This window comes from Centruroides sculpturatus, unplaced genomic scaffold, assembly GCF_000671375.1.
Source record: "Centruroides sculpturatus isolate CEXI.00-Female unplaced genomic scaffold, Cexi_2.0 scaffold33, whole genome shotgun sequence".
In the NCBI taxonomy this organism is placed as follows: domain Eukaryota; kingdom Metazoa; phylum Arthropoda; class Arachnida; order Scorpiones; family Buthidae; genus Centruroides; species Centruroides sculpturatus.
In genome coordinates, this window is record NW_019384325.1 from 547,166 (window position 1) to 563,921 (window position 16,756).

Consider the following 16,756-nt stretch of genomic DNA (forward strand, 5'->3'; position numbering starts at 1 on the left):
AGTTCCATGGACAGAAAAGAAAACAAATATCTCAATTTTAGAAAAAATTAAGCCAAGCTTCTCCTTAGAGTCAAGAATCTTAAAACAAAAATTGACCTACTTTGGACATGTGATGCGTAAAGAAGTTTCCCTAGAGAAGACTATTATGCTGGGAAAAGTGGAAGGTAGAAGGAAGAGGGGAAGGCAACGGATAAGATGGATAGAAGAAATAGAAAAAGTCACAGAAATGAAGCTGGATTAGCTACGAGAGACAACAAGGGAAAGATCAAGATGGAGAAGACTTGTCCATGAAGTCACCAGGAGTCGACGACGACTAGATGGAACTTAACAACAACAAGCAGAGAAAAAAAGCATGCTTAATACAGAACCCTGTGGTATGCCACAGATAGGGGAGAAAGGAAAAATTTCAAAAAATCACCACTATGAATCTTACATAGTCTTGACTAGTAGTTTAACCAACAGCAAAGGGCGGGATCTAGATCAAAACAATCACTTAGCAACTTAAGTAGTAAATTAGGGATGATTGAGTCAAAAGCTTGGGAAATGTCAATATAAATTATATAAGTGAATTTTTTTCCTCAAAATTTTGCAGAACTGTATAAGTTGATTCAAGAAGGTTAGTGGTGGTCAAAAGATTACGAATGCCACAGTGGTGATGAGAAGGAAATTCTGGAAGTAATTTGGGTATAAATTTTATGATACAGTAGAGTCGCAAAAACTCAGCCTAATGTGGACCGAAGGGTGGCCGAGTTTGTGAAAATGCCGGGTTATCGAGAATGGGGTTAAAAAAACTAAGTATGAGTGTTTCCTCAGAAAATACTGTACTGTAGTTGTATGTATTGTTTACTTGAGAATACAACAGAGAATAAACTGCCCAAATACCCTTAAACAAAGGAAAAGTACATCCTTTATGAAGGCATAGAGCCTTTACTACATGAAAATGAAAATTAAGAATACACTGTGTACAGTAATTTACCTGATAAGACAGACCTCAGAAAAATACTTTGAGGCATAAAGCTGTCTATAATGAAAATTAATTAACTAAGAATTTTTTTGCCCTGCCAGGGTGTGGCCGAGTTATCTGGACTGCCGGGTTATCGAGTGCCGAGTTTTCGAGACTCTACTGTATAAGCATTTCAAAGATTTTTAGCATGGCTGGTAGAATAGCAATTGGTCTAAAGAACTCTCTTTTTTGGAAAGAACATTTATTTTAGAAATTAACAATTGATTTGGAACATAGCTTGAGTTTAAAAGCCTTGTGAAAAGTTTGGAAAGAATAATAGCAGATGTTGCTTTTAGCTTTGTATAGAAATGTATAGAAATGAGAAAAAATAAACATTCTCACCCAACAATGTTAAGTAATAATTTCTAATACCCTTCAAATAAGATTTAGAATATTTTCATGGTTCCTACCCATCTTCATGATTTAAATTCCTGACATTTCCAGGTTTCCCAGATAAAAATCTCAGAATTTCTCTGACAAAAAACAATGAAGTTCAGTCAACAATGTGAAAAACCATTTGTACTTTTAATTTTGATCATACTTGACAAAAAGATGTGTTTTGGCACAAAAACAAAGTGTACTAAAGAATTTTTCCAAAAATATTTTTTAAAGCTTTATAGCCCTCCACATTGCCTAAGCATTAAGGTGTGAAAATTACTAGTTCTTCATAGGTTTTTAGTTCAATTTTTTTCTTCAGTGGAAGGCACTGATGGGGTCTTCATAGATACCATTTTCCATTACACATACTCTTTTTACATAGTTTAATAGTTAATAATAATGATAATAATAATGACTATTTACATCAGTGTTTCTCAATGGGGGCGATCAATAACAATTTATATTTTGGGGGGGCAAAAAAAATTTTCTGGGCGATATAGTAAAACATTATATTAAGAATAATTAGATATTTTGTTCGTTATATCGTACAATAATTAAACAAATAACATTACACTAGTCACTAGTCTATTCAATGCAGTACGAATTTGGCATTAGCCTTGTCCCTCGGCATCAAAATTTTGTAGTGAAGGGGTGATACTACGTAACGGTTTTATTGAAGGGGGCGATACTACGTTGAAGGGGGGCTATGATTCGTTAGAGGTTGAGAAACACTGATTTACATCAACATAACCAAATAGCAAATATAATACAGGGTGTCTACCATGAACCTGACACATTTGAAACTGTTGTAAAAAATCTACTGCTCAGGATGTAAAATAATGCACATTTTATGATGAAAAACTCAAAAAGTTTTATTAAAAAATCAGTGAACCTCTACATGAGCTCCTTTTGTTGCACTTAGAACATCAAATCTATACTCCATTTCCTTCCAGGTTCTTTCAAGCATCTCGGGCGTGACATCAGCAACAGCATTGTGAATGTGCACACAAAGATGTTGAAGGTCACAAATTTTGATACCGGTGTAAACCTTGTCCTTGACAAATCCCCAAAAGTAAAAGTCTAAGAGTGTAATATCCAGCGATCGAGGAGGCCATGGTATCAGTCCACCGCACCCAATCTGACAATCGGGAAACTGTGTCAAGGAAACATCGAACGTGCAGGCTCCAATGTGGAGGTTCCTGCTGGAATCACGGAATTTGTTTCAGCGTACCATCACACAACTTGCACCCACTCTTGTGGAGAAGCCATTTTGCACTTGACTACTGCTACACCATCTACAGTCATTTTGGCAGGTTTTCAAAATTACCTATACAACTTCAACAGTTTCTCCACCTAATGGAATGCATGACATCTGATTACTGACTTGCACTTTGATATGGCAGTAAAAACAAATGTGTCAGGTTCATGGTGGACACCCTGTACATCAAAATTTTGCACACAAACACAAACCATTACACACCCAGGAACCATATTACAAATACACACCTCAGACAATCATGGGAAGTAATATATACAAAATAAACTATGACCAAGCCACAATTACAGCAAAATATCAACCAGACATTGCATTCATTGACAAACAAAACAAAATCCCTTACATCATAGACATAGCTGTTTGGAACACTTATAACATACAAAATACATTCACCGAAAAAATTAGTAAATACTCAGAACGAGCCCACAAAATAACGCAACTATGGAGAATAGACAAGGCACTTATCACATTTCTTGCACAGGCATCTTATATACATTATACAAAAGTCTTAAAACATTAGTGCTTCACAACAGCACATACATCACACTACAGAAGGCTACCATACTAAAAACTTGTCTTATAGTCACAAAATTCTTAAATACAGAATGCACATATAAAACTGGTATTGGTGTTTCAGTAATGGTATCTCATCAATGGTATTTAATGGTTTCCACACCCTACTGAGCATACCTTAGGTTTTAGCCTTGTTGATTTGATATGAATGACTTGTTTAAATTTTTTAAAAAACTAGCAAATTAAATTACAGTAGTGAATATTTATTTAAAAAGCCATACTTATTCCTGTGAAATGAAAATATTCCCTGACCATTCTTAAAATTCCGACTTTACCAGGTTTTCTCTGATCAATATAAATCCTGTATTTTTCTTTTGAAGACCCAGAAGTATTTGGGTTAAAAATACTTTTGGATCTTCTCCCTATCATCAAGGATAGAAATTATCAAAAAAATTTATAATATGAAATTCAATTGCTACAAAACTTCAAATTCATATCATTCAAATCAAATACCAGTTTTTTTAAGCAGACTTTAATATCATATCCAGTTTTTTCAGTAATTTCTATCCCTGATGATAGACAAAGTTTTAGAAATACTCAGTTTAATGAGAACAGTATAAATGTCTCTGTCTAATAAAGCAGAAAGCAATAGACACTTAGATAAATACTGATTTCTTTAAAAGCTTTAGTTAAAGAGTATTACTTTGTTTATATCAGAAAAATTGAAGTTTACATTCAAATTTTGATAATCAACTCAAGATCATAAAATCATATTCTGAAATAAAACTTAAAAACATTTATATTACATTATAGTCTGTCTATGGAAAGAATCAACTTGGGTATTAACCAATGAGCATCAATCATTGATAGCTTAGTTGTGGCAAGTTACTTCCAGTTTCTTCCTCACTTGTTAAACACATCACCATCATTATAGTGTTACGAAAGCTTCACGTTCTAGTATTGGAATACAAGGAAGTTTGTCATTTTCTTCTTCTGCCAGTGCCTTCTCCTGGGGGGTTGGCAGCCAGTAAATACCACAAATATCTATTGTGAGTCTTATGAATAATTTCTTCACTAATTAGTCCTGTCCAGTCCTTAAGGTCATCCATCCAGCCTCGTCTTCTTCTTCCCCTTGATCTTCTTCCCTCAATCTTTCCTTCTAATGTGAGTTTGGAGATTCCATATTTTTCTCCCCTCATTATGTGTCCACAGCATGCTAGTTTTCTCCTCTTTATTATTTTTATTAATTCTCTTTTAGTATCTGCCATCTATAACACCCTGTCATTAGTGTTTCTGCTAGTCCACTTGATCTTCAACATTCTTCTGATTGCGCAAATCTCAAAGGCCTCAATTTACCTCTCCATATCTTTTTGTAGTATCCATGCCTCACATCATAAAGCAAAATGGGCCAAATGTAGCATTTTAGCATTTTCAGTCTTAATTGTAGATTTAGTTTCTTTTCACATAGAATGTTTCATCTGGTTAAACTTGTCTTTAGCATGTCCAATTCTGCTTTGGATTTCCTTTGATACATTATTGTCTGAATAAAATCTTTTCCCCAAATAACAGAAAATATCTACTTCTTCAAGGTTCTCCCCTCTGCATTTCACCTTTATTGTGTACTTAACTTTACTTATGCATATTGTCTTAGTTTTCTTTGTATTTACTGTGAGTTCCATTTCTTCACTTTTTGATACTAGTTCATTTAACAGTATTTGTATATCTTTTTCTGTTGTAGCAAGAATGACTGTGTCATCTGCATATCTGAGGTTGTTAATGCTTATCCCATTAATCTTTACACCTTCTGTTCTAACTTTCAGGGCCTCCTGCATTATGTACTCAGCATACAAATTACATAAGATTGGTGAAAGTACACAGCCCTGTCTGACCCCTCTTTTCACTTCAATCCATTCAGATTCTTCATTCCCCAATCTAACTTTTGTTTTCTGATTCCAATATGCATCTTTAACGATCTTAATGTCTCTTTTGTCTAGTCCTAGGTTACAAAGTATTTCAAGTAGTTTATCATGCCGTATCTAATCAAATGCTTTTTCATAGTCCAGGAAGCACGCAAAAATGGGGACATTCATATAGATTGTTTTTTCAGAAATTTGAGAGAGAGCAAAGATTGCTTCTCTTGTGCCAACTCCCGTTCAAAATTCAAATTGAGTATTATTGATGTTACTTTCAATTTTTCCATATATTCTATTGTGAATGATTTTTAGTAATATTTTGCTTATATGGTTTAGCAAGCTAATTGTTCTGTGTTCACAATGTTTTATAGTTCCTGTTTTCTTGGGTATAGTACTGTAATAGATTAGTTCATTTCATCTGGTGCCTTCCCTTTTCTGTATATGTTATTCAAGAAGTCTGCTAATGCATCTATTCCTCATCACCTATATTTTTAATAAGTTCAATGGAAATTCCATCTGGTCCAGTTGCCTTGCCTTCATTCATGTTTTTAATTGCATGTCTCACTTCTTCTACCATAAGTTCGTCATAGCTGTTGTTAAATGCATGCTTCTTTACAGTTAAATGCTTTTATATGCTATAAAAAATTACCACAATTAACAGAAAAGTCATTCTGCCATCTAGTGACAAAAAATAAAATAAAATTCACACATTGCCTGTCATATTAAGTGCTGACATCATTAGAGAATGTGTCGATTGGTTTAACTGAAACAACATCATGTGTGATGTTGCTCTCGAGTTAATTCTTTCCACAAACAGACTATAGTCATTACAAACAGTAATAATATAAAAAAAAGTTCAATATATTATTAAAAAACAATTGTTTTTAATGTTACAAGTTTGTTTAAGTTATCAAAATCTCAAAGTTATCAGTTATCATTTTAAAACAAAGAAGAAACATTCATCAGTATCTTAAAAATAATATATTTTATAAATATTACAACACAGTTTATCAAGTTTTCTTTTGTTGTAATACTAAGATTGTAATCTGGTAGATTAATAGTACTAGACTATTTCATGTGTGTATATTTGGAATTTTCTACTATTAGTAATATCAGAAAAGTACAGGGTAGTATTCTATTAGTCAAAGTCCAGTACAGGGACTTGGTCTAACAATTCCACAGCACTGTTTGTCATTCTGTTCATGTTTCATGCTCATTTTTTCATTTTATATAGAGCTATTCCACATAATAAAAGTTCAGTCCCAAGTGAATCATCCTGTAATAGCCTACAAAGAGAAACCAGAAGAAATTTGTGCTTTGTTTGTGTTAAGTGGTTGTCAACTATGTAACTTTGTCAATGTTTACTTCATACAAAAATTTTAATCTATATTTTACTCATATCTATACATTACGGTAGCATTTTAATACATCCCATGCATCGTAATTTTGTTATTATAGAGTCCGGTATACTTGACTTAATGTGGACTGAGAAGGTGACAAGTTATCAAAAATGCCGAATTTTATACATAGGGATAATGCTAGTCTAAATAGCTGAATTTTCACAAAGTTATTATATGTGCAAATTCATATATGTATTAACTATGTACCAATAGTGACCATTTATACTAGTAATTAAATTTAAATTTAAAAAAATACTAACTATTTAGTGACTACTTTTGAGTTGGCATTTTGGAAAAAGGGTTATATTCTTTGTTAACATGTATGTGGAACTGGTGTTATTATTGATCATCACCAGTGAAGAATGATAACTAATTTGTTCCTAAAGTTAAGTTGTAGAGGTAAAACTTAGATCACATGTATTTCTTTGTTTTTAGATAACATGTACAGTTTTATAGAATGTCGAGTTATCAAGATTCAAGTTTCTGGGACTCTACTGTAATATAGGTTTTTAAAATACATTTTATTTAATAGGTTTTTAGCAATAGTAAACACTCCTCTCCCCAAATAGTCCATTATGTCAAGGACCAACTGTACTACTTCATGGGCAAATTGTTATTATAAGTTTCTGCCATATTAACTAGATTATTAAATAAATTTACAGATAAATATGCTAATAATTTCAATCCAAAGAATAAAGCAGAAATAGATTTATTGTTGTTTGATTTTAATAATTAAATAATATATTAAAACTTGTTGAAATTAATTTAAAAACAGACATTTTCAATTAAAAGATATGGATTTTTCTGATTGAAGATGTTTTTGAATGATTGTATTTTTGATGATGAGTCATGAACTTGTCAAGAAACTCTAAAATATTAGAAATATGTTTATAAGATAGATGTCGTTATTAACTTATCATTATCAGTGTAATACATATACAGTATGTAAGATAATATACACATTTTAGTATCTAAAATATAAATATATTACTGCCAGGTCATCTGGGTTACTTGAAAATTTGAGATAACTGTCAATAAATTCAATAATAATTTTTAAAAACTATAAATACAAAAGAAAAATACATATACTCATTGTTACATGCTGTTTTATGTATTAACAATTTGTTTTTTAGTAACAAAATTCCATAACTATTCCACAGAATGGCTACAGTTTATTGACTGCATTAACATATTTAATTATACACCTAACATGGCTTAATTAAAGTAAGTCATAATTAACACTTAATTACAGCATAATTAATATAAACCATACACACCTAAGAAATTTAGCAAACTAATATGAGTGTTTTACAAATACAATATATAATCTGTTGTTAATTTCTTGCCAAGTGTTTCAGAGAATAATTTGGGAGACTAAAGCCACAACCTCTCCCTCCATTGTCTAATGTTTGAAGTCTACAAGTATGTCAGTCACTGTTTTTGCATATAATTTGTCCTTTACTTATTCCTACAAAATGAAATCCAGAAACATAAAATCAGGGAAACAAAAACACCATAGAATAGCACCACTCAGTCTATTTGTAGAATTTGCATCCACATTATGCAAAACAGAACACACATAGTATGAAGGTTCTCCATCTTGCTGGAAAAATACATCACTTTACATTTCTTCTAACTGAAGAATGTCAAACAATTTTAGCATATCCAGGTAAGTGTCAGCTTTCACTGTATTTTCTTGAATGAAAAGTAATTAAAAACATTATACAATAGTGCACACCAGGCATTTATCTTGGAACTACTTCAACCTTGCTCATAAAATGTATGCAGTTTTTCAGAACCTTATTGTAGACACATGGAGTGCATTCAGTATATAACTTAATACAGACATTGTGATTCAAGCAGTTATTGAAAGTAATCTGGAGCACACAGAACATTAAGCAGTTGAATTGAATAAAAATGGCCGACATGAGAACTTTGTTATTTGAAGTTATGAGAAATGATGACATAGAGAGGTCATACAACTTTCTCATTAACAGTCTTTTTACAATGTTTATCAAGAATAGTGTTGCTAGTTGTTGTATTGAATGCAAAAATAATCTTGCATTATCTATTCTGGTTTATTTTTTATTATGCATTTTAATCCAGTCAATAAATTGTGTGGGGTTGATGGGATAAGGTAGTGTAATGCATGGGCTATCTATCTACCAAGTATTAATAGATGCCTTCCAAGAAGAGTTTTATCGAAAACTGGTTCCTATTCAGGTGTTACACACATGAAGAAAACCCATAAAAACTCCATGTGGCCAGCCCGTTGGTGAGGTGCAAACCTGCAACCAACTACCAATGTTTAGTGATTTTATCCATTCATCCACTGGTAGGCCAATATATTGGTGAACAACCTGTATAATTCTTAAAGAATAAAAGTATGTGGCAACTTTCTTAAAACAGAACAATCTTTAACCCACAGATTGTGTTTGTTTAAAAGAAAATACAGGTTATATGGTAATTTAGGAATGTCTGAACTAAATTAAAATTTCTGAGGACATTCTTAGAATTTCTCAAAATTTAAAAGAAAAAATAAATAATTACATATTAAAATCATGGATAACCTTTTCTAAAAAATACAACAAAATAAAAATCAAGAAGAGAATAAATTCATTTCAAATGGATAAATTAAATCAAAAGAAATCATTAATTTTAATGATTTTTAAAAATGTAGTTAATCCATTTAAATTAAATATAAAATGAAGAAGTCAGATGGCAAAACGTTTTTAATTAAAGTAAAAATTATTTATAAAAATTTTAATATTGGAACATTTAAATTTCAATCAATTAAAAAAAAAAACTATAAAAATGTTCCAGATGTTAAATCTCAATGAACTGAATTAAAATATTAAGCAATATTATACTCTGTTTAGATTGTAACAACACTTTTAAAATCTCTTTAACCCCTTTAAAGACTCTCTAAGTTCTCAACAGCTATTTAACATTAGACAATAAGCTTTAAATCAGTGTTTCTCAACCTCTAACGAATCGTAGCCCCCCTTCAACGTAGTATCGCCCCCTTCAATAAAACCGTTACGTAGTATCGCCCCCTTCAATAAAACCGTTACGTAGTATCGCCCCCTTCAATAAAACCGTTACGTAGTATCGCCCCCTTCACCTCAAAATTCCGATGCCGAGGGCCAAGGCTAACGCCAAATTCATACTACATTGAATAGACTAGTGACTAGTATAGTGTTATTTGTTTAATTATTGTACGATATAACGAATAAAATATCTAATTATTCTTAATATAATGTTTTACTATATCGCCCAGAAAATTTTTTTTGCCCCCCAAAAAATTGTTACTAATCGCCCCCTCAACATGGAAAAATGCCCACATAGGGGCGATATCGCCCCCGTTGAGGAACACTGCTTTAAATGAATCAAAAAACAAACAAAATTCATGTCTTATCAATAACAAACACATTTAAAACAAACTTTTCCAGTGAACCAGAAAAGCTATTCAATTCAATTCAATTTTTATATTCAAATTTTATACGTATGAGGATGCAATATTGAAATGCTAAGTTCCAAAAACATTTATCCTGATTTAAATACAGTGGAACCTCTATATTTGTCATTAATGTGTTCCCAAGGACCTAACAAATATGGAATATGATGAATATAGAAACAATTTTTTTCATAATAAAAACTGATATTCAATTAATCCGTTCCCATCCTGAAAAAAAGGTACAAGAATAAAAATTATGTTGTTCGTAAAACTTTACTGTATTTATTTAGTACAATAAAGATATAGCAGTGATAGGGGAAGAACAGTATTATTGTTTAGAAGAAGACATCAATTAAAACATTAGGCAATTCCAATTATGATCATGGGGTCTGTTTTGCCAATGATTCAGTAGTACTCAATTTAATAAAGAACTTGTCCAGTGTTGTGTGTTTTTGTCTGCTTTTTAAAACTTTTCTGAAGTAGGCAATTACATTATCATTGAATGTATTGTATTTTGGTTGACTACAGCAACATTTAGGTGCCACTTTGGAGCGATTGGAACTTTGTTTCTCGCATTGATTATTTTCAATAACTCAACAACCCACACGACAATCACACAAAGCAGACTGATTAACTACAGCTAGCTAACACGGCTAGCTAATCAGCATGGGCGTGTGATTGTTGTGTCGCTTCTGGTGTTGGGAATGACGACGAATACAGAAAATACTGACGAATATGGAAAAATAAAAGTCATCAAAATGTGATGAATATTGAATATTATGAATATAGAGGTTCCACTGTATTTCCAAAAATAAAATATAGCAATTACTAAAAAGTAATTGCTTTATTTTATTTTTTCTGTCAAATTTTTAATAAACACAGTCATGAAAATCCTTAATAACTTTTCTACAAATAGAAGACATAAAAGATTTAGTTATTTTAACTATATCAACCTGTTTAATGCATTCTAAATCTTCCTGATTCAAAATGAAGCATTATTATTCAAATTACTACTTAACCAGCTTCATTACATCAAATACAGCAGAGAGATGAATAACAAAACTAGTGAAATATTTAAAATAGAATAAATCAACCTTTAGTATCCAACAAAAGCATTACAGAATAAATGTCTTCAACTAAATCTCTACTTTTTCTTACTGGATATTGAAAGCTAATTTATCTTGTTTTAAATATTTCACCCAGTTTTGCTGTTCTCCTCTCTTAATGACATGAAAGTTTTGGTTGGAAATTAATTCAAATATCAAGAAAGCTTACAATGTTGAATCAATAGTATAACATTTCAGTCCATTTTCTATATGAAGCTTCAAAAAGCTTGCGAATCCTCCTAAATTGCTTATGATATGCTCAAGGAATGCCATCTGAACTAGTGAGATGAACACTCTTATACTATGTTTAGACAACAAAAGTTAATCTAGATAAATTTATTCCAATCAAGTTAACTAGGAATAACGATAATATAGGTCAATACAGGGTTTTTACAGAATGCAGCTTGATTTAAGTTAACATGATGCAATTTTTTCTGCTTGTTAATTCTAGCAGAAAACTGTTGCGATTCATGTCATTAATCTGTTTCAAGATTAACTCAGTTGTAGAAAGGGTATTAAAACAACCCAGTTGTTAGAATATTGATTAGGATCAACTAATTTCATTCTGTTCAAACAAAAAAAAAAGTTAATTGGGTTCAAAGTCTTGATCAGGGTTAACTCTCCTTTAATAAATGTAGTATTATGGGAAAATTTATAAGCATGAGCATCTTCACTAAATTAACTTAGAATTTAGATAATTAACATAGAATTAACATAGAATTAACATAGAAATTAACATAGAATTTAGATAATTTATTTAATGTTTAGAACCTTTGTTTGTGTAATTTCTTAAGTGGCATATTTCGTTAGTTAAATTCAAATGCTTTTGTTTTGTTATCCTTTTTATATTTTATGTATGCACACATAGAAAACATACTATAAAATCTTATCCTATGTGATCAACTTTGCAAATATGACCAACATTTAATGTTGTTCTCTCCCTCAATATTAAAGAAAAAGTTTCTGTATGTTCTTTTAATTTAAATTTCCCATATATTCTGATATATTATTGTTCCCTTTTCTTCTCTAATAATCTTTTCTTTTATAGATTAAAAAGTAAAGTATTTCCTCTCATTCTGTATTAAGGCGTCCATTTATATATGGACTTCTTAACAGTATGGCTAGAGGTGAAGTATAAAGTCAAACATATGGAGGTCATTTAAATATGACATCCACACTGGGAGGAGGATATGTAAAAATTTTGTGACATGATAGAGTGGTGATGTTAGTAGAATGATGATATTCTAAAGATTCTTAAAAATTTTCCTGTTTGAATTAATTTTTTACCAAAATCATTATGCAGAAGTATTTTGATTATCAGCCCTGCTTTGGCAGGAAATATGAATAAATTAATGTACTGTAGATCTGTTTTACAGAAATGCTTGATTTTAATATCAGGGTGGTAGATCAATGTAACATCAGCATGGAATGTCTAAACTTTGCTGACAAAATGTGGCAGGAAGGCATAAATAGTCAAAAAGGACTTAAAATTGGTAACATCATATTTGAATGATCCCTAAGGAAAGACATTAAAGGTTGATTTATCCTGTTAAAATCATATTTTAACATGAAAAGGCAATACTAATTAAATGCTTTGTTATCATCCAAATCAAAAGGTGCTGTTTGACTTTAATATTAATCAAAAAACAACGTACAATGAACCTGTTTCCGGTGTGCTTCTCTGTAAACGAAGTATTACTAGCGCTTTCGAACTTTAAGTTCTTCCTCAGGTAACATGTCCAAGCGAACGCCATTCAAATTTGATTGAAAAAAGAACATCATTACGAATTTTCTCGTACGTATCGCTGGCGTCATTGACGCATGCGCCCCTTCGCTGGTTCTAAATTAACGTAACTTTTTGTCTACGAGCACCTGCCATGCAGTTGACAGGATGATCTCGTCTTTGTTGTTAATGCAATTGTCGTCTTTAAGCGTAGCCATACATATGTACAGGGCCTCTAGCCATCTAAGGTGGTGTGTGTACTTTGTAGTGCGGATTACCTTGGCCTGGCTGAATAACGGTTCTATTTCCGTATCCGAGGCATAGACGGCAAGAGCGGTGTTTTGCCTTGCATGTAGAATATCCGCCATGTGTTCTTTAATTCTCACCTCTAAGGAGCGCTTAGTGGATCCTACGTATATCAGGCTTCTGTTCCATCTATGATCAATCATTGGGATGGTATATACCCCTGGGCGTCGTTCTTTGTTTGGGGTATCTTTCCCGTTCCGTAAAATGTCAAAAATTGTGGCGCATCTTCTATANAAATACAATGTATTATGGGCATATATTATACAAGTGAATCCCTTCGTTCACAAAAAAGTAAAACTGCAGCTCTGAATCTTATCAGATCTGTAAACTACACCCAAAGGAGTAAAAATATTCAAAGGAACCAATGCAAGATATATCCCCAAATCAGCCTATGTGGTGATTTCAAGACCTTCAAAACTGGGGTAAAATTTAAAAATGAAAAAATCTGAAACTATTTCTCAAAATAATGCTAAAAATCAATTCCACTTACTAGATATGGCTAAAATCTCATAAAACACAAGAAATTCCATTGCACTGACTAACTTCATAGCACAATCAAAGGCATCTGTACACTCCATTAAACAAATTATGTGTTTAACAAGGGTAAAATTTGGGGAGTTATATCTTACAAAAGGTCACATGCAGAGAATCAGTTCCTATGGACATGGTCTACAGCAGTGTTTCTCAATGGGGTCGATATCACCCCCATGTGGGCACTTTTCCATATCGAGGAGGCGATTAGTAACAATTTATATTTTGGGGGGGTGAAAAACAATTTTATGGGCAATATAATAAAACATTATATTAAGAATAATTAGATATTTTATTCATTATATCATACAATAATTAAACAAATAACATTATACTAGTTACTAGTCCAGGGGTGGCCAACAGTTTTTGCCCCTGGGCTGAATTGGAAAGGAAACTTTTTCCACAGGCCGAACCAGAGCTGCCCTCGGAAGATTTTGAGGTGGTGCGAGATCTCATTGTGGTGTCACCCTGTAGAGACTGAACTGTACAGTACATAGAGATTACAGATACATTTTTCACATCATCATGCTTTATCAACATTCTACACTCTACTTACGAGATTTGTAACGGAGGGTTAACTCTCAACGCACCGTGAGTTGTTGACCTTTATTTTTTTTTTTTTTTAGGCGTCAGAATTTTTCATTGAGCAATTCGGACTTCAGTAGCTAATATTGAAAGATTGATCACGGGCCACATAAATTCATTAGATGGGCCGTATGTTGGTCATACCTGCACTAGTCTATTCAATGCAGTACGAATTTGGCATTAGCCTTGGCCCTCAGCATTGGTATTTTGTAGTGAAGGGGGTGATACTATGTAACAGTTTTATTGAAGGAGGGAGACGATTCGTTAGAGGTTGAGAAACACTGGTCTACAGCTTTGTTAAGATCCCAATTACCTCATTCAGAACTGCATTTGTACTGTATCTCTCCCCATTCCATTCAGAACATTCAATATTGACAAGAAATGGAGACACTGCTTTTTGTCAACAACATATATAATATTATATCAAAAATTTTTCATACAATAAAGTTTATGTGAACTTAAATCAGATTATCTCAAATTTATAAACATATACAGTTCACTTGGACAGCCTTCATGTTTAAAAATAAAATATCTAAGAAACTAATATTTTTTTAAGATATGTTTTCATTTTTACATTATGTTTAATCTCAAATTATAGCTAATCACCAAACATATGCCGTAAATCCATCGGGCTAGTTTTAAGGCTAATTACTAAATAAATTACGTAATTAATTTGGCACTAGAGGTAAGCGTTAGGCGCCATCTCTTATTAATATTAATAATTATAAATAAATTAATTAATTTATTTATAATTATTAATATTAATAAGAGATGGCGCCTAACGCTTACCTCTAGTGCCAAATTAATTACGTAATTTATTTAGTAATTAGCCTTAAAACTAGCCCGATGGATTTACGGCATATGTTTGGTGATTAGCTATATTACATCGGGTTTAGCGATGATTATATATCTCAAATTATGTCTAAATGTTATATCTACTCTTCTCAAGTTATCTCTGTCTCTGTAATAACATTAATATTAGAGCTGTTTGAAAATTTTTCTATTAGAAATCAGATATTTCAAGAGTTTAAAAATATTTCTAGCATAAATTGCACTTTCTTACGTTTGTTTATTATGTTTAGTTTTAATGAAATAAAGTGTTTATTTTATTCTTAAATAATTAAAACTACAGAATTTATAAGTGAAACTAGATATTTTCTAGGAAAAGGAAACCGAGCTCCATGGCACAAAAAACTATAACTGTACAAAAATAGTGGGTTTTCAAACATACACAAATCTAAAATTAAAAACTGACAGCAATCAGAGACTCGATCGACACACAGCACACGAAAGGCAATCAGTCCATAATTTTTACACAAGAATCCTCAAATACCTGGACCCATTAATCAAATTTCAGAATTTCTGCTTCGTCATGTCGTCCCCATCAAGTTGCACACATCTGCAGAAAATTACATTCGGCAATCGCACAGTCACAACTTCGAAGGACGAAAAACACCCCGACTTACGCCGAGCTCTGCTCAATAAGTAAACGAAGGAGAATGGATACAGAAGATTCAAATTGGCTTCAAACCGACAGACAACAAATATTTAAACCTCCTTAGATTTATTCTAATTAAACTGGCATTTAAAACTTCATCGTCATTTTTAATTTGCGTACTCTTAAACATAAAAAGCTCATCACACGTCAAACCGTGTTCCATAGAAATTTCAATTGATTATTTTTAACATTTCATTGGTAATTTGCATATTTTATGACGTCAGAACTGATTGTTTTACTTTATTCTAGTGACAAGATGCAGTAATTTGAAGATTAATGACATCACGTAGGATTATTTATGAATATTTACGTGTATAAACATAAGAGATGGATAAATATACTATTTTTATGAAGGAAATGTGTTGTATTGTGAATATAAATGGTGAATTTATTCAAATTTAAGAGGTGAAATTGATCATTTTACTACATAATCTCATGGCTCTTGGGTTAACCTGTGCTTGTTCTTAAAGAACATATTTTCCCCATAATCGAGAAATAAAAGTAATCTCTACTCTTGTATACGTTTTTATATTACAGATTGATAAATCAAAAAGCGTTTATTTACCTGTCCACTCATCTTATATTATAAAATCTTTTTTTTTTCGCTAAAACTTTTAACACTATGAAAACAATTATCCAATAACTACTACTAGCACACTCTGGTGTTAAAATGTAAACTACACCCAAAGGAGTAAAAATATTCAAAGGAACCAATGCAAGATATATCCCCAAATCAGCCTATGTGGTGATTTCAAGACCTTCAAAACTGGGGTAAAATTTAAAAATGAAAAAATCTGAAACTATTTCTCAAAATAATGCTAAAAATCAATTNACCTTGTTTGTCTTCAAATCTTTCGATTGAAATTTCGTCCATTTCTAATTGACGCGAATGCCGAAATTTTCAGGACGTGCTTAAGTCCGATTAATATTTTATGTATTTTAATTATATTTTACGGAGTGGTCCACTCTAACATCTTCCCCTCCCGAAACCCGATAAACGTAACCGAGTGTGGAATTTAATCGCGTGTATGTGTGTGTGAGTTCTACTGTAGTGGTGTATGTAGTGA

The 16,756-nt window shown here is 31.9% G+C and overlaps 1 protein-coding gene across 1 annotated transcript in view; it reads right to left on the bottom strand.

Annotated features, from left to right (window-relative positions):
- LOC111626852 (U2 snRNP-associated SURP motif-containing protein-like) overlaps positions 1-16,353 on the bottom strand; it is a 224,805-nt gene extending 208,452 nt beyond the window's left edge. Inside the window, exon 1 of the mRNA XM_023370376.1 lies at positions 16,255-16,353. Coding sequence (XP_023226144.1) covers positions 16,255-16,266 — 12 coding nt within the window. The 5' untranslated portion in view covers positions 16,267-16,353. The remainder of the gene's footprint in view (positions 1-16,254) is intronic.
- Positions 16,354-16,756: the final 403 nt, after the last annotated feature.